The 19191-nt window shown below is 43.4% G+C and overlaps 1 protein-coding gene across 1 annotated transcript in view; it reads right to left on the bottom strand.

Moving 5' to 3' along the window:
* LOC146809773 (C-type lectin domain family 4 member M-like) overlaps positions 1-19191 on the bottom strand; it is a 160439-nt gene that overhangs the window by 29400 nt on the left and 111848 nt on the right. The window contains exon 5 of the mRNA XM_085616622.1: positions 2718-2821. Coding sequence (XP_085472748.1) covers positions 2718-2821 — 104 coding nt within the window. The remainder of the gene's footprint in view (positions 1-2717; positions 2822-19191) is intronic.

Here is a 19191-nt window from a genome sequence, read left to right as displayed (position 1 = left end):
AGGTTCCAAATCCGGTCAGCAGGTTGCAAATCCTCTTAAGACTTTAAGCGGTCTAATCCTTTTGCAAGGTATAAATAATAATGAGAGGACTAGGGTCTGATTTAGTGTTATCAGACAGGTTTCTCTAGCACAAATGTGATGTATATTCTGTTTGCCTTATATTGTATGCCGCTTGTAATTCCCATGGGGAGCAGGGTCAAGACTAATTTGCATATGGCTGGGTTCAAGCTGGAATGTCATGATGAGCAAAAAAAAGATGAATTTAGGCCAAAATCTCTGTACTGTGGGTGAATGTTTGACATCGTTCAGCATGCCGTCCATCAATTGTTCTTTTTGCATTTGTTAACCCGAGTGGGAGGGGTATCCCCAGAAGTAGGTCTATGCTCACCACACTGGAGTCAAGCTAGTCTGGGCGATAAGTGATACCCTGAAACTGGCCCCAAGATGCTTGTTTACGGTCCAGGGAGGACCTGGCCTGGCAGTACAGGCTGGACTGTTCCCATGGGTCGCAGGATCAAGAATGATTTGCATATGGCTGGGTCCAAACTGGAGTGGGATGGTGAGCAAAACAAATATGGATCTAGGCCATGGGCGAGAATGTTTGCCATTGTTCAGCATTCCGTCCATCAATTGTTCTTTCTGCGCTTCTAATAAGGCAGATGTCACTTGTTATGAGGTAACAAATCTGCTAACTCAAAATCAAGACCAATGTTTTTTGGATAACTGGAGAATCTATTTAAAAGGTAGAGGCAATAGTGATGCTTGATACTTTGTTCTTCAATCAAGTTTGTCTTTCAAACCAATCTCCCTCTGAATTAGTTGACCATAGCTGAATAACTCCTATATGACTGAATGACTCAGTCACCTAACGGATTGAATGAGGATGAGCAGCCTTAAATTGAACAGGATAAAAATAGAACAACAATCTACAACATGCTAAAACAATATACTCCCACTCCTCAAACCTTGGACAGTAAGGGTAAGATTTACCAAAGAATTGCATTGCCATTAGATCATAAGAGCAATGCAATCCTTAAGTCAGATTTAGCCACGCAAAGCCACCTTGTGTGGCCCTGCATGTTTAGGTAAATCTGACGTAATGCAAGGCTCTGCCCTGCATTACTCTGTGCCGGGAAAGTGCTACATGGGTGGGGAGTTGGTGTTCCCATGTATTCACCCATGTTTTTTTGCACATTACCAGATTTTCCAAGACATGTAAATCTGTAGTATCTTTATTTCTCCTAGTTTTTTTTCTCTTTCTAAGTGTGCTGCATTCTAGGTTGGCAATAGGCAGCACACAGTGCACTAGGGCAGATGGAGAGCAGGAATGCGCCATACGTTAGTAAATATGCAGTGGCAGCTGCTACCTAACAGTGGTGGGTGGGCAGGTCGTGGGTGGGGCAGGGGAGGGAATGAAAAAAAGATTTTTTACATCACTTACCCAAGGGCCAGCTGCCTCTCGGTCCTCTTCGACTCTTCAGTCAACTGCAGGATTCCAGGGCCGGAAGCAGGAAACACACAGGCTCCCAGGTGTTACAGTAACGTTGATTGGTCTGAGTGCCGTTGTTTGGCTCTCAGAGAGGGACTGGAAGGCTGTGCATTTTCCCCACCCAGGCTGTACAGTATAGCCAGGCAGAGAACATGCAAAGTGCGCATGACTGTATGACCGGCTCAAGACGGCCTGCCAAACCGTCAAGCACACTTAAGAGAGGGCTCACTATTCCTTCCCCTGCTCCTCTGACAGCTCAACCCAGGCCCCGCCCCTAACCAGCTGAGCCATGGAAAAATAAAATTATAACAACAATGCGTTATTATAACTTTATTCTTCCTTTTTGACCTGCTCACAGAGCAGTGGGCCGGCGCTCCTCTGCCTTAGTGGAGGAGCAGCCGCTGTAAATATGGCGTATTCCTGCTCTCTTCATTCAGCACTGTTCAGCAAGTTGTTTTGCTGCTTTGCACTGCGCTGTATGAAATCTCAATAAATCTGTCCCCAAGAGTACTCCTCTTAGGTGGTCAAAATATTGGATGTTTAATTAGATTCAGACTCACTTTAAATATGCACACAAAAGCAGTGATCACAGATGCTTTTCTAAATTATAGAAACTGACACATTCTTTTCTACATCCCATAAAGCTCCACCTCCACAATATGGCACTAGAAAGTTAATCTTGGGCTTTAGAAAAATAGACATGCGACCTTCATCCTGGAAAGTTATCACTAGCTCCATAGACAGTATACGTTGAGGCATTGTTGCTTACCTAAAAATGCATCTACTCTCTACCATTTACTTGCTATGCAACAAAGCAAACTCTGACAGGGTTCATAGATAAAAAAAAAAACATCTTCCTCACTCCTGCTCTATACTCTCAATGTGAGTCTTTGAGATATATGATATGCAGTCTAAAATTGGGTTAGACAGCTATTTGCATACGGGCTATCCCACCCAAATTTCCATAAAATGCCCTGTAATGCTGCCTCTTCATATGTGTTTGTGTGTGTGTATATGTTATTACATAAGTAAAACAAATTCAGTATTAACATTAACTTAGTATGTGGGCATTTCATGTAGAGGGATAACTCTACGCTCACAGTATTTATTATTTTTCTGATCATTCTTTTTCCTACATTAAATACATGGATTCTAAAACAAAGCAAAACAAATTGACAAAACACATTCTCTCCTTCTCTTTCATGTATGACAGTTGTTTCTTACATACCCATTGCCTTCCAATATGGACCCATCTTCCCAGATCCATTCATCATTGTCTTTCTTGGAAAGCCCAATCCAAGTCTTTTGCTGGACAAGTCCTTCGACAAATCTCTGGCAAAAAAATGTAACACATTTATAAAGCATCTACATGTGCAGGAAGGTCATATGACAGAAACATTAATCTTCAAAATGTTGTCGCTTGCACCACACAGACAGTATGTTGTTCCTGTACCAGTGCCCTTTTACCTCCCATCTTCTTTCATCTTCCACTTACCTACTCTGGATGCCTTTTATATGCTGCTCCTGCCCCTTCGTGAACACTGGTGCCACAATGTTGTCACAAATGTGTCTTGTGCCTCTGTGCCTCTTGTCCGCCTGTCTCTCTTCGTCTGTAATTGACTATCCTATACAAAAGTTGTTCTGCCCCTTTCGGTAAACAACATGGCCCCCATTTTATGCTGAAGGTCAAGGATTGTGTTTGACCGATCCTCCATCCTTGCCTCTTTCATAGGCACCCTTGCAATTGAATTCGTAATTTGCTTTTATAAATTTGGTAATCGCAATTTGCAACTGCATTCCCATTCATTCCTATGGACCAAAAGGCCCATAGGAATGAATGGGAATGCATTCCCTAATAGCGAATCACAATTTGCGATTCGCTATTCGGGAATGTTAAGGATTCGTAAACATATTTGCAAATCCTTTATGCATAGGCATTTGCAATTACCAAATAGCGAATCCTTAAAATTCGCTATTTAGTAATCGCAAGGGATTACCTTGATGCATGTGCCCCAAAGTAACCTACTGGCTGAATAACAACGTGAGCCACCAGTGGGACTTTTACAATGACATTTTGAGTATGGCAGATGGAGATGCAATTCCTGGTTATATAATTATCATTATTTTCCATAACCCTGTGGTTCAGAAGGGGAAGTACTGGTCTTAGCAAGCGCTGGCATGGTTAAACCATGTCTGATCAGGATTCTGCCACGTGGTTATTTCTATAGACACTTATCCCAGGTCAATCCCATTAATAATGGGGCACACCCTTCAAATCAACCCTTCAACAGGCAGCAAGTTTGGATGACAACAACTGACATCTTGGAATGGAGGTTGTTTGAGCTGTAGACTCTGCTGCTGGGGTGACTAACTACAACAGGATCGATAGTTCATCTGGCTGCAGTGGTGGTTTGTAGCAACTCACATCGGATGGGCACCAAACTTAAAGAAAAACTTCCTTGTTGTTCTGCAGCACGTCCTCGGAGCGTGAAGCACAGAGCCAACTCTCTTATCCAATCAAGACGCTTTTCTCATACTGTTAAGCAGCATGAGAAAAGCATCTTGATTGGTTGTAGCGGGCATGCTCTATGCTCCTAAAGGCACTGCAGGACTGTGCCTGCTCTCCAACTCAGCTGTCCAAGGCAGCTGGGTGGGAGAGGTTTGAATTGCGCATGTGGGTTTTTGTCGTAGCAAGGTAGCAGGCCAAATCAACATGCGGAATGCAAACTTAAATGGCCACTTCACTGCTTTCAATGATTGGCAGCAGTGATGCACTGGCCACACCCTGCCCTCACACTCCATTTGCTGGCAGAGAGCAAAAAATAAAATGGTAATAAAACCATTTTATTATGATTTTTCTTTCAACGGTTTTTTCGCAGCAGTGTGGAGGTTAGGGGGGCCATGCTCCTATGGAGGAACTGCCGCTGTCTGGCTGCATGACCACTCTCCCGGGGTCGAAAACCCTGAGCCCTTTTTGTTTTTCCACTGGATCCTATACGATAAATTGTGGCGGCTTAAATACTGGTGTGATTGGTGCTCCTATGGATGGACTTAGTACCAATTTAAACTTTCCTAGTTGGAATGTCGCTGGTCTGGCTTCAAAATTACACATAGAGGGATGGCAGATGTTTATAAATGATTACGATATTGTGTTTATGCAGGAAACGTGGGAAGTCTCAGGAATTGTTTTTGAAGGGTGCATGTGCTTTAACCTTCCTGCTATTCCTCCTCCAATGGGTCGTGCTAAACGGGCCTATCTGTCTGGTTTCAAGGTTGTATTGTAAAATGGTTTCTGTTGTGACAGAAATGGATGTGGTGCAGGCTTTTGATCTCCAATGGGGAAGTACATTTAGGGGAGTTCTTATGTTGAATATCTATAACAATAAATTTTCACCCAAGAGCTACTTAAACTTTCTGGGATTGTTTTTGCTCATTGACTCCTTAGCAATGAGTGAGTTACAGGCTGGTAGACCTTTCAACCTCCTTTTGACTAGATATTTTAATGCCAAGCTGGGCACTATACCTTCCCTTCTACCAACTCTTTCTGATCCCATGAATGAGGAAATAGCTCCTGATGCTATGGATGCCGGGGTCATTATTTATATTCTCATCTGGTGTCTTTTGATTTAGTAAGTGTGGTCTCCACATCTAATACTCCAGCAATTCCAACAATCATTGGGAGGGGCAGTGGGTCAATGAGGTCTTTGCTTTTACCTCTCGGTATCTTTAACTTAGGATTTCGGAAGGTGAAGTTATTGCCTCAATTTATAGTGCCCACAACACTCTAGTTTTTCAAAATACAATCCCCTTGAAGCACCAGGAAACTACTACAGGGAGCAGCCAGGGTTTAACCACCAAGGATGCTGGACGCAGGTTGGTCTGGCCCTCAGCTGACATGAAGCAAGTAATGAGCCAGATAGCCAGCAGTAGCGCAGATTTGGTGACATCCTGCCTCTTGGATCCCCGAAGCCCCAATGTTGTTTTACGCAGTTTTGTCTAATTAATGCCCCATATAAAAGATTTGCGGTATCGTCCTGTAGGAAGGCATATGCCTTATCCTTGAAAAAAAAGGAAGTCGGCCCTCAAGGATGACGAGTGCGAGACACCACAGTTGCTTGCCAGAACAAAGATCCCCAGACCTTCTGGAAGGCGGTCCAGGCAGGTCTAGCCCTTGTGCCGTCCTCCGATAAGATCACTGTCCATATTGCCCCTGATGCCTGGACTGAGCATTCTTCTGGCATCTGACTCCAATGCTGTGACCCCAGAGAGGTTCAGGTCGAATGCTCAGCATGTGTGGGCTATATCTTCAATGAAGAAGAAGTTATGCAAGCAATCGATAACAGCTCCTTAAAGAAGGCACCAGACCTGGAAGGGATCCCTCTATATTTATTTAAAGGTGACCCTGGGTTCTGGTTCCTGGTTCTTACTAGCGTTTTAAACTATCTGGTGTGTGAGAGCCTCACCCTCTTGGCGTACATCCATAGTCGTTTATATCTTAAAAAACTTAATGCCCATGACCCACGGTGCTATTGTCCAATATCTTTACTCAACTCTACCACCAAAATATTTGGTAGAGTCATTTTGGAGCGACTTATTTCATGGACAAGCAAGAATAATACTCTTTACCAGGTGCAATACATTTTTGGGAAGAGCTTTGGGACAATCAGTGCCTTTATTTATATCTTCTTGTGGCCAAATATAAATATGTCAAGGGCTCTTCAATTCACCTTGTATTCATGGATTTATTTAGTGCATTTGATTGTGTTAATCACTGCAAACTATGGGATATCCTTAAGTCTATGGGCCTCGTGGCTGGTTTGGTTTCCTTTTTGCGACTCTTATACCAGGACCTCTTGGCTGCAGTCGAATTGGGGAAAAAGGTGAATGGACGCCTTCTTTTAAAATCAACTGCTGGGTGAGCTAAGGTTATCCTATTCTTATGCTATATTAATGACCTGTAAAGAACCCTAGATTCTGCTGGGGCAGTTGACCACGTATCTACAACAAAACTGTTCCCACATTAATTTACACGGATATCACGGTACTACAGGCCAGGACAGCTAATGGACTAAAGACTTCGATCTCCAGCTTTGAGGCATTCAAGAAGGGGTTCAAGTTGAAAACGAACTTCTTGAAGACATTCATAATAGTGTGTGGCCTGAGAAATTGCAAAACCTGCACCTTATATAATGGCACGAGAAAAATTGGTATGGTGAATTTTTTTCCATACCTTGGCCTGGATTAGGACGATGTCTGCTCCTGGTCTCAAAAGCAGGTTGACTCACTTTTCACATGCCTTAAGAATCACTTTTTCTCTAGCTGCATGTATGAGGAAGATACCGGTCACCCGGATCTTGGAAATTTATAAAAGGAAAGGCCTCCTGATTGTCACCTATTGTATGGGGGTGTGGGACTGCAGAGATGTTAAGGAGAAAGGATTTTGTCAACACTTTTTGGGGGTGTCCCCCTTGACACCTCATTATTTCTCACATCTGGAATAGGTCTTGACTAGTTCTAGGACCTCATTACCGTAGCCCCTTTGGGACTTTGGTGTTAAGCCTGAAGTAATAAAAAAGCGAAACTCAATCATGCAGTTATTAGAGATTGTCTCTCCTGTGACCAAGGCCTGAAAATCCAATGGCTAAAATATATCAGATACACAACTCAAGCCCTGGGATGTGCTTATTTATTCAATAAACCTGAGTCTATTATAAAAAAAGACAAACCCTGGGTCAAGGGCTGCTCATTTAAGCAACAAAAGGCTGCAAGGGAGGCTGCAGAGGTAGTGAAGCCTACTGTAAGAGACTACTGGGTGATACAGATGGAAGCTGGTACTGCACCTTATCTACTTTTTGTGCAGAATGTCTATGAATGAATGCTCCTAACTAGGTTCAGATTCATGTCTATTCGCTGGATGCTAGGTTTTCCCCAAGGGCAATTTTCTGCAGAATGTTATGTTATGTACTCTTATAACGTGCAACAGCTACTCTGAAGAGTGTCCCGGCGCGGATCCAAGAGGAGTTACTTAACTACATCACCATCATTTACGGTAACTGGTGAGTTTTTAAAATTTTCTTGAAGGCTAACGGGTCTTGGGTGTTGTGCAATGGAAATGGAAGGGCATTCCAAGCCTGGGCAGCCTTAACAGCCAGGGAGCAGCCACCCAACAGATGAAACGGGGCACCCTAGCTAGAGGGAGAGTTGAAGAACGCTGTTGTCTCGACGGGACATAAAAGGAGAACCGCTTCTGTAAATAAGCAGGGCCCATGACGGTAGAAGGCTCGATGAACAATGACCAGGGATTTAAATTTGACCCGATCCGCCATGGGAAGCCAGTGGAGTACGTGGAGATTCACGCACGCTGCTCCTCTTAGCGATTCCCAAGAGCAGCCTAGCGGCCGCATTACTCCAGGCTATTCAGAGAGTATCCAGGGACGCCTATGTACAATGCGTTAGCGTAGTCCAATCTAGAGAGGATCAAGGCACGGATAACCGTCTCTTTGGCAGGCCTATAGAGGAGAGATAAAAAACTCCTGAGTGTTTTAAGAAGGCCAAAACAGCTGCCAGAGAGCTTTTTCACCTGAGCAGAAAAGGAGAGGTTATCCTCAAACCACACTACTAGGTTTTTAGAGGATTTTCCATTAGAGGTTGGTAGAGGAAATCCAGGAGGCCAAACCGTGTCTCTGAAGCCTGGAGGGAAATTATCGTAGAGTAAGATCTCTGACTTGTCTTCATTACATTTGAGTTGGGCAGCCACAAGCCACTCAAAAACCGAAGACAAGCACAGCTCAAAGGATACAGAGTCCTCATTCTGTGCCCAGGTAAAGAGAAGCTGGGTGTCGTCAGCGTAGGCTATCACCTTAGCTCCAAAATCCTCGGCTAAATAGACCACCAAAGTAACGTAGACATTAAAAAGAAGGGGTCTAAGGGAAGACCCCTGTGGGACACCAGTGGTGACCAGCTGCGGAGTTGAAGTGGCCGGTGGCAGCCAAACCTGTTGAGCCCGCCCTTCAAGGAAGGAGCTCAACCCACCCCAGGCAGCGCCTGAGACACCAATCTCAGTGAGTCGGGCAAGCAGCAGGGAGTGTGGGACCGTATCGAATGCTGCCGAAAGGTTGAGCATTACCAATGCTGCTCTCCCACCAGCATCTAAACAGTCGGGAATGGCTTCGGAAATCTCCACCAGCGCGGTCTCGGTGCTGTAGGAGGAGTGCAACCCAGACTGCGCTGGATGCAGAACATCAGACCCTTAAACAAACTCCGTAAGTTGTCTGGTCACCACCTTCGCACAGACTTTAGCTAAACTGGGAAGGAGGGAAATAGGGCGATAGTAGTTATGTTATGTTACTGGGTATTTGTTGAGCGCGCGGCTACTTCCAAGAGTGTCCCGGCGCTGTGTGCTGCTGGGGAACCCATCCTGGCTTTCCCTGTGAGATGGTCCCTACTGGGCATCTCCAAGGTGAAGACGAGCATCCCCGGTGCTGATGGGGCCGTAAGTGGAGATTAAGCAAGCTATTGCCCAGAGTTGCTGAGTGGGATCCATGGTTAGAGTAGGCACCGAGGTGAGAATTATCGTGTCCGCTGACCTTGGCCCAAGACCCTGCCGCGTCGGGAATCGAACCCTGGTCCCGGGCCGACTTCTGCTTTCGGGTCTGCCGCCTCTAACCAGTGAGCCACACCACTCCACTCAGTTCCCTGGGGTCAGGGGATCAAGAGTAGGCTTCTTCAAAAGGGGAAGGATTCTTGCCTGTTTCCAGGCCTCCGGAACCGGAGCCTCACGAAGGGAGGCGTTTAGGATTGAATTAACTTCGGGGTTAATAATCTCCGCGACTGCGGCAAGAAATCTCGCTGCACAGGGGTCTGCGGGCAAACCCGATTTCAAGCCCTTCAGGATTTTAAGCGAGCTTGACAGATCCACAGAAGAAAAGGCCCGCAGAGCATGCCTGGGAACAACAGGCAGGATGGCAGTAGGCACAGGGACAGAAGGAAGACCGGGGCAGGAAGTGAAGGCCGCCTGAATCATGCGTATTTTATCCATGAAGAAATTGGATAGAGTGTTACACCAGCGCTTGTGCTGCAGGGGACGTAAATCTCTGAACTATAGAGAAAATCTCCTTGGAGTGGTTATGTGCCTGCTAAATGCGGGCTGTAAAGTACTGCTTCTTAGCCTGTTTTATTGCAGTATAGTAGATTTTTTGCCTGCCCTTCGCTTAGGTTAGTTTAAAATCTTATAAAGTGCAACAACGCCCCAGCAAAGGGGCGTCCCGGGGCTGATAGGAAAACTGACAGACAGCAAAGTTGACACCAGCTAAGTTAAGGGGAAGAGAAAAGTCTTGATGGCCTTCCTAAATTCTAAGTAATTGTTAAGACCACGAATCTGCACAGGGAGTGTGTTCCATAAAGTGGCAGCTCTATAACGAAAAGAGCGGCCATCGGCCTTAACTCTTCTGGTATCTGTGGAACCATTGCCAAATGCTGGCCCTGTGACCAGAGGGGCCGTGATGGAACATATGGTGAAAGAAGGTTGGCCAGAATAGGAGGGGTAGCAGATTTCAGAACCTTAAAAGTGGTACATAAGTCCTTAAATTCAATTTGTCTAGCCACGGGTAACCAATGAAGACGGCGGATGGCGCTGGACACAGAGCAGAACTTGCGCAGGCCTAGAAGTGTTCTGGCTGCTGCATTTTATGTCCTTTGCAGTCTCTGAACCTCTGCTTTATTGGACCCAAAATAGAGGGAACAGGCATAATCAAGTCTGGACAAAGCATCGCTTGAATAATGACCCGACGTGTAGAGGTATCAAAAAAGCCCAGCAGTGGTCTGACCCCCCCGTAGCAGTCCAAAGCAGGTCCCTGCTGTTTATTTAGTTTGGACTCGATAGTTTAAAGAAGAGTCCAACCAGACCCCTAAATTCTTTACCACTTGTTTCGGGGAAGGGGGCATGCGCAGACTGGCTAGCCATCAGTGATCACTCCACAGACCATGGTCCCTACCTATCAACAGTACCTCCGACTTGTTGGAATTCAGTTGGAGGCAGTTAGCAGTCATCCACTCGGCCACTGCCGCAAGGTCGCCCTGAAACTTCAGGGCGTGCTGCTCAGTGTTATTAGAGAGTGCCACCACTAACTGAGTGCCGTCAGCATATGAGACCATGGTCAAGCCCCTACTCATGGCTACAGCAGCCAAAGGTTGAACATAGATGTTAAATAGTAGGGGACTGAGGGAGGAACCCTGTGGCACCCCTTGTTTGATGCAGTATTCACCAGAAGCAAACGGGAGGGCAGATACCGAGAATGACCTCTCATGAAGAAATGAGGCAAGTCGCTCCAATGCCAGGCCCGTGATTCCTACCTCCACAAGACGTCTCAATAGAATCTCATGCGACACCGTGTCAAACAGGATCAGTGCCGACGTTTGCCGCTCATCCATGGCTGACCAAAGATGTTCTGTAACAGCCAGGAGAGCCGACTCCTGGCCTGAAACCATTTTGAGAGGGGTCCAGTATATTATTAAGGGTAAGAAAATCCGACAGGAGGGAGTTCACATATGCCTCTGTGATCTTTGCTGCCAGGGGACAGTACTCACTGAGGCGCCAAGCACGTTCAAGCTTTATACACTCCTGCTCAAGCACGGACAAGTCCGAGGTAAACCAGGGTTTAGAAAGAGATTCCCTGGAGAACCTGGACGAAGTCAGAGTGGCAAGCATGTTCATGGAATTGGATAACCAATTAGAGAAGCCCGCAAGACTCCCATCAACATCCGGGATAAGTGCGGGTCTAGAGGCCACCAGAAGCGTGGCAAGTTGGGAAGACATTTTTCTCTCCGCCCGGGCAATGAGCAATCACCAGAGTCATTTTTGTACTTTGTTTTCTTTTGCAAATATTGTATTTCACATACAAGGCTATTTTTGTTACCCTTGTTGAAGGGCTGCTTTGCTCTTCCTCCAACACCTTAATGACTGAGACCTTTCATGCAGTTGGCTGTTTTCTGAAATGTATTTTAGGCCGAAGGAAGGCGATACTGTTTTAAATGAGGACGTATTATATGATATTGTTATTGTCAAGCTTTTATAGACGGTCTCCTCCTATTCTAAATGAAATATTGTATATTTATTGGCGTTATTGTTTTTAAATGATATTTTATTGTGGCATGTCTTTTTGTAAACTAATTTTAACCATTGTTTTTAACAGTATGCATTTTGTTAATGTTTATCGTTTATGATCTACTTTGGCATGATCAAATAAAGATTGATTGAACTGCTGCTTTTTCACAGCATACCGGATTGTGCCTATTTGAAACTGTTCTTTATAAATTCAGGCTCTTTTAGCATGTATGCAAGGAAGTGCAAGCAAAACTACACTCCTGAATGCCATGCTGGTATGTATTTTAATTGAGTTCTACTTGTAAACCAATGTAGTCTTCAAGTTCTGTCCGTATGATTTTCTAGTTTGCTTTTAGCGCTCTTGTATGTCGTGGGTATATGGGCATTTAACTATTACATTACTAGTTAAATGTGGGCCATTTATTCAAATGATCTATCTCTCCGTCTATCAATTTTGTTTATTTTTTCAAGTTTTATATATCGCAAACTTGACCCAAGGGTATTGGAGCGCTTTCCAAATTTTGTATATACATCAATTTACAAGAATAGTAGGCATAGGCGGCTATGACAGTGGAGAACCCCGCCTCCATCTAGCCTCAAGTAACCGCTGCTCCTCCTCTCAGTAATGGAGCAAACTGGGCAGGAGAGCTGAGAGTCTAAAAGCCGAGCCCAAACGCCGAGCAGCTCTATGGTGGAGACGCAAGCAGAAAACGTAGGCGGCTCGTTGGTGTGTGGCTGGCGTGTGGTATAATTCTCTTCTTGAATCTTGGATGTCGATGTAGAGTCCAGTGGATGCAGCGAGCAGTCAGAGACGCGACACTAGGTGCTGAGAGCACAGAGCGGAGAAAGCAACTGCCATTTTTTCATTTTAAAGGAGAGGAGGAGGAGGTGAGGTGGCAGCCCCGTAACAGCCAAACTGATAGTAGCAGGTGAGCGGCAATTTGCGCAGTGGAAACAGGGCAAGTGGTAGAAAGACTGCTACAGTGTCATTTTGCAATAAGTGATACAGAAAAATGAGGGGAAAAAAGGGATAAAGTGTTTTTCAGACCGTTCTATGAAGAAAATTAACTTCCCAACTATAGCACGAACTATAAAAATGAGGAAGCAGCTCAAACAAAACTTGCGGCAGCAGCTGCCAAAATGGATGCCGTGGCTGCTGCTAAATCTAAAAAACGCCTAGTTCAAACCAGACTCAGCCACCAGCCAAAGCGGGTAATAAAACTCTGCGTGGGGAGATGAGCTCTAGCCCTGAAAGTTCGGAGACAGATGCCTCTGAAATTCAGTACGGACTGGAAAACCCTAATGAGACAAGTATAATAGAGGGCTCAGAAATGGAGAGGAAAGATAACAGGACATAATGATTGGGGTTCTTTCAACAAGAGCTGAAAAATTATAGAGACTTTCCTTTTTTTGTAAAAAAGAACCTCCTACCTATTACCGTTCAAGTACCCGTGAAGCCTAGTGAAGGTTTGCCTGGAGAGCCAACATTTGAGCCATTAGGAAATACAGCACTGCTCTCCTACACAGTATGATCACCACTAATGTCTATGTCACCACCGCCGCCTGCCCTCTCAGGTGCTTCAGCCCAGGTGTTGAGAGCAGGCGAGACATTGACTGAAGGAGCCGACCGTGTTCTTGGTCAATCTAGTCCACTGGTTGCAACAGCCCGGCTTCCACACTTCTCCTCCGGCGAAACTGTAATACAACATCAGCTTGAGGGTTCTCTTCAGGCCCAGAAAACTGCATCGGTTTTGTCTAAAGAGAAGACTCAAGATAAGGACAGCTCAGAGCCACCAGAGCTGCCATTGCAAAAATTTAATTTGGGTCGCTGCCAAGACATTGAAGAACCTGAGTCTGAAACTCAAAATGATTCGACTAACACACGCCAGATTGATATCAAGACTATGTTGAATCTAATATTTGAAGAGATTCGAGACATGAAGAAATCGAGATAGCGGCACTTCTTTCGACTGGGGTAAATCGAAGAGGCAGTTGCGAGTTTTCCCATCAGAATTCAGGAAGCTGAAACGAGGATATCCCAATCAGAGGATCAAATGAATGCTATGCTCCAGCAAGTAAACTCAGCGGCTCATGATAAAATAATCTTGGAGAACAAAATTGAAGAACTCGAGAACTATTCTCGCTGTTCAAATCTGCGGATTGTGGGGGTCCCGGAGGGGTGCGAAGGAGACAATACGTATCAGTGGGTGGAGACATTTATCAAGCAAAAGGTGATCCCTGAGTTTTCTGGAGATTTAACATTGACCAGGGCCATCGCGTTCCAGCTCATCTCCCTCCCAACATGAAGTTCCCTCAAACAATACTAGTCAACTTTGCATATTATCGTGTCAAAGAGAAAATTTTGAGTAAGGCAATCCAGCTGAGACAATTCGATATTAATAATGGGGCTAAATGAAGAATCTTCGCAGATGTCTGTAGCGGCTGCTCGAAGGCGTAAGGAGTTCATAATACTTTTGTATCTTTTCAAAGCCCAAGGAACGCAAGCCTCTATTGCGCAGCAATCCAAACTTAAAGTTCTTGTACAGAGGAAGTTCCACATGTTTACATGAATCGAGGAGGCGCAGGAACTATTGAAAGTAATCTCAGTTTGGAAATTGATTTTACTCCGCTTTGTTTTTTTTCTTTGGATGTTTTTCTTTATGCCCGGGGGCTAGCTTCATTTGAGGGGGAGCAGGTCACCCATGGTGCAGCTCCAGGGCACCATTAAGCTTAGTAGGAGGGGTGAACTGCGGATAGCGGGGGAGGCCACATTTCTAGGGGGAGGGCGAGGTCACAGGGTGGGAACCTATGGGGTGTTGGGAAGGGGCAAGGGTGAAGTAGATTTAAAAAAAAGAGCAGTGGCAAACAGGATAGAAAAGTACAGAATGGAAAAGGAAATGTTAGGATTTTCTTTCAAAACTGGGAATATGAATACAATCAGTAGATGTCGGATCATTTCTTTGAATGTTAATGGCATACTGAATAGACAAAAATATGGCAGGTTAATAAACCCAGTTGAAAACTAAATTACCAAAACTCTATATACCGGGAATGTTTTCTAAAGCCTTTTTTGCTTCGGCTGGGGTCGCAATGAGAGGGGTCACAATTTATTTTTCTAGAGAAATGGATTGGGAATTCGTACAAGAAAAAAAAGTTCCCCAGGGTAGATGGATTTGGATCAAAGTTAAAATTAATGGGAATATTTTAAATTGTATTAATTATTATGGGCCTATCACGGATGATATATCCACTTTATCTACAATACATGGGCTTCTTATTAGGGTGTCTGGTCAAATTATTCTAGGTGGAGACTTCAATTTTATACAAGATTTGAGAACAGATACCTCAAACAGGAATAAAAAACAGTTGAAGCCTAAGAAAAAAAAGCTCTTGATGCCATGATTCAGGATCTGCAGATGATTGATGCTTGGCGTAGGATTAATCAGGTTGCTCGGGAATACACATGCTATTCTCGTCAATTTCACACCGCCTCACATATTGATTTTTTGTTGACATCACGATCTCTAGTACTTACTGCCGCAGAAATTGGAGTGAATGCTTTTTCAGATCATTCCTATGTTCAAGTTGATTTAGAAATTGGGGATGGGAGGAGGAGGAGGTCCAGGTGGCAGATGGACCGCCTCCTTCTCCAGGACCCTCTCTGGCTCGAGAGTTTTAAGGATTGGATTCTTGATTTTTTTAATACGAATCAAGGAACAGCCAACATTTTCTCTATTTGGGGGGGGATTTAAAGCTGCGGCCCGGGGTCAAATGATTACAGTATCTGCAGGAAAGATGAGAAAATGTTTAGATAAAATTGCAGAACTCCAGCTCTCTTCAAAGCGCTTCTAGATTTCGTAATTCCCCAATACGAGGTCAGTGGGAAGAAGCAAAAAAGACGTTGAGAGACTATTTTATTCTTGAGGAAATTAAAAGCTCCCAAACCTATTTACAAAAGGTTTATGGATAAAGTCAAATGGTGGGGAAAATGCTAGCTTGGTCAATGAAAGCAAGACAGGAATCAGCCTGTGTTTTGGAGAGAATAGTCTAATACAGCAGTAACTGACAGAGCAAATATTGCCCGGGTCTTTGTTGAACATTATCAACAACTATACACCTCTCAAAATATTGCCTGGCATGAAGCGATTCATGAATACTTTGCAGAAGTTGAACTTCCCAGGGCATCTATAAACTCTGCTGCCCAGCTACAAAATGAAATCGCAACATCTGAGATTTTGACAGTTATAAAGTCCATGGCGGGGTCAAAAGCCTGTGGGGAAGACAGCTTACCCATTTAGTTCTATAAAATGTTTGCTAAAGAGCCGACATCTTTTCTTAAGATACTATTTAACCATATTAAAACTGGTGGTGCTGTTCCTGCAGAATTCAAGAGGGCGATCGTAGTGAGTTTTACGAAAAAGGGTAAGCAACCCAATAATGTGAATTCATATAGACCCATTAGTCTCTTAAACGCAGATTACAAGATCTTGATGAAGATATGGGCACAGCGATTTACCCCTCTGGCTCAGGATGTAATTCATGTCGATCAAACGGGTTTTGTCGCGGGATGGACTATGTCATCCAATACTGGCTACTTGATTCAAGCACTAGATTATTTTAATGTTAAGACACCAGCCTGCATTATGATGGTTGATGCGGAAAAAGCTTTTAGTTAATTGGGATGCTTTCTTTTTTGGGCTCAAAAGGTTTGGTCTCCGGGTTCTAGTTATCTCTCTGCTACAAAACATCTATCGGGGGCTCAGGCCCAGCTAGTAATTAATGGTAATCAAATAGGGTCAGTGGATATTAATCGGGGGACAAGACAAGGTTGCCCCTTATCACCCTTATTGTTCATGTTTTTTATAGAACCCTTAGCGATTAAAATAAGGGGAAATATGAATATTCAAGCCCCCATTCCAGGCATGACAAAATTAAAGTTATTTGTCATCGACGCCATTCTATATCTCGGTCCCGAAAAGTCGAATATAGACCGGGATCTGGCCGAATTTAGACAATATGAATTAATTGGAGGTTATAGAATTAATCCAATAAAAACAGAGATTATAATATTAAACACTGGAGTCGAGTTCTAGCCAGATAATTTAACACTCTGAATACTGATCCTATACGCTATCTTGGGATCTTTCTTATAGGCCAATATGGCCAGGATGTTAAATTGAATTATGAGGCAACTAGTATTAAAATACAAAGGTTATTGGACAAATGGGTAAGTCTCCCGTTAACTTTGATAGGTCGTGTGGCGCTTATTAAGATGTCCATATTATCACTATTAATTTTTCTTTTTTCTAACATCTCTATCAAGATTAATGCTAGCTATTTCAAAGGGCTCGACTCCATGAAAGGATCATTTATCTGGAATAAAAAGGTCTCAAGAGTTAATCTTTCGATTTTACAACTAGATATAAACTCAGGTGGCTTAGCATTACCGCACATCCGCTCATATTACGAGTCAGCATTCATGGATTTTGCAGCTTGTCTTTTGTCTAATACAAGATATATAGATATTTTTTTCATAAATAAGATGATCCAAGAAGCGGAAACACAAAACCTCCCTTTTCTGAAAAGTTCTAAACCTCCCAAAAAAAAACAGGTACTATCGAGCAGACTTCAGCTTTTTTCAAACAGAGCGGTTTTTCTGGTCTCTATACTTTAAAATTAAATGAGTGTAGAGACTCTGGTCTGTATATCCATTCCACCCATCATAGAACTTGGCAGGATTCTGGTTTGGGTGTAGTCAATCATTTTTTTTTTTTTCAGGAGAGGGTGATCACTTGGGAAGAATTTCTGACCAGGTGTAATGTTCGGAATAAGTCTTTATTCTTTGAATATCTCCAAATAGTTCATTTTTTAAATACATTTAAGTTAATATTGAGTTCCCCTTCTAAGACAGCTACCGCTTTGTATTCCGTTAATATGAAAGGGGTGGGAAATTGGTATCGTCGGATATGAACCCAAAATGAATCTTCTTTGGTGGAAACGTTTCTGGAGAAAGCTGCTTTAGAAACCCTGTGCTCTTTCTCTAGGCAAGAATGGCAAATCATATCAACGACTGGAAATAAGACCCTTACAGCTGCTAACTTTAAGAGAATAGCCTTTCTTTCGGATTGGATGGCCTAATATACTCCGAAGGCCCTAAACAGAATTTACCCTGAGGTTGAAAATAGGTGTTTCCGCTGTCTCACCCCAACGGAAGAGGGTTGGAGGCAAATATTTTTTACCTGTCCAAAGCTGGGGTTGTTTTCGGAAAAAATCTTTGGGCACTTTAGTCGGGCAATTCAGAAACCTTTTGCTCCAATAGCAGAAGCCGCCCTCTTCGGTATAACAAATCGGGAGGTTATACTGCTTAAATCAGAGGGCTATTTTTTATCTATTTCAATGTTGGTGGCTCGTTCCTTAATTTTACAAAACTGTAGATTGGTGGAAGCACCTTTGTAAGAGAAATGGCTTAATAAGATGAGGCGTACCAAAAAATTTGAAGAAGTTTATGCCAAGCTAGTGAGGGCAATCAAACAATTTTCCTTTACTTGGAAATATTTTACCGGTTGTGAAACTTGAGTTGCCTCAGTTGATTGATGAGTAAAAGCAAATTCGATTAGTAAGGAGTATAAACTCAGGCTTATAAACTTTTTGTATTCTTTTCAACAAGCTGTATAATGAGAACATTTGTTGTGACAATTCCTTTTGAATTGTTTAAGGAATTAAATTCTTTTGACTCGTATTTATTTTATTTATAATACGAAATCATGTATTGTCTTTCCTGGATGCCCTGCTCAATAAAAAATTTAAAAAAAACAATAGTAGGCATTCAGGGTAATAACATACAATAAGCGGTTACAGTATGCAATAAACGGTGGAATAGAAGAATAATGATTTCCAGAGGTAGAGATGCTAGGTGAGGAATAAATGATCAGTTATTTCCAGAGGTAGTGATGGTCGGGTTAAAGTTGTTCAGAGAGAGAATGCGTATGTGAGTATTACAGGAGAGTGTTATCAGGTATTTGTTGAGAAGAAATAATGGATGTTTTTTTTCTGAAGTAGAGAAATGATTGATGGTCACGAATATTCTGGGGTAGGGTAATCCAAATTCTAGGGGCATTCTCAGAGAAGGAACAGGAAAGTGATTTTCCATTTTTATAAATTTGGGAGGAATCAGGAGTATAGTGTTAAAATTTCTAGGGCCTCTTTCGGACAGTTTTTAATTGTTTGGGAGCAAGTTTGGTTTTTCTGTGCAAAAAACGTTGTGTGTTATGCAAGCTGTTGTGAAAATGCTTCTTGCTCCAATTTTTATCCAGGTGAGTTGCTTAAGTGTGCGAATGATGTTACCAAAACATCATTTCCCAGAGAGGTCTAGCCACTACAAACGATCTATCTATGCAACCTCATCTCTATATCTATCAGTCTAATTGCCTGCCTATCCGCCTGTCTACCTATCTGTCTGCCTACCTGCCTACCTATTAGTCTGTCCTATCCATCTATCTATCTATCTATCATCAAAACTCTATCGGTCGATGTATCTATCTTTGCAACTCTATCTCTTTGCAACTCTGTCTTTGCAACCTATCTGTCTATCGATCTATAT

The sequence above is a fragment of the Triturus cristatus genome, chromosome 7, assembly GCF_964204655.1.
Source record: "Triturus cristatus chromosome 7, aTriCri1.1, whole genome shotgun sequence".
NCBI classification, from domain to species: domain Eukaryota; kingdom Metazoa; phylum Chordata; class Amphibia; order Caudata; family Salamandridae; genus Triturus; species Triturus cristatus.
Note: the sequence above shows the minus strand (reverse complement) of the source record. Positions and strands in the feature narration are given on the sequence as shown.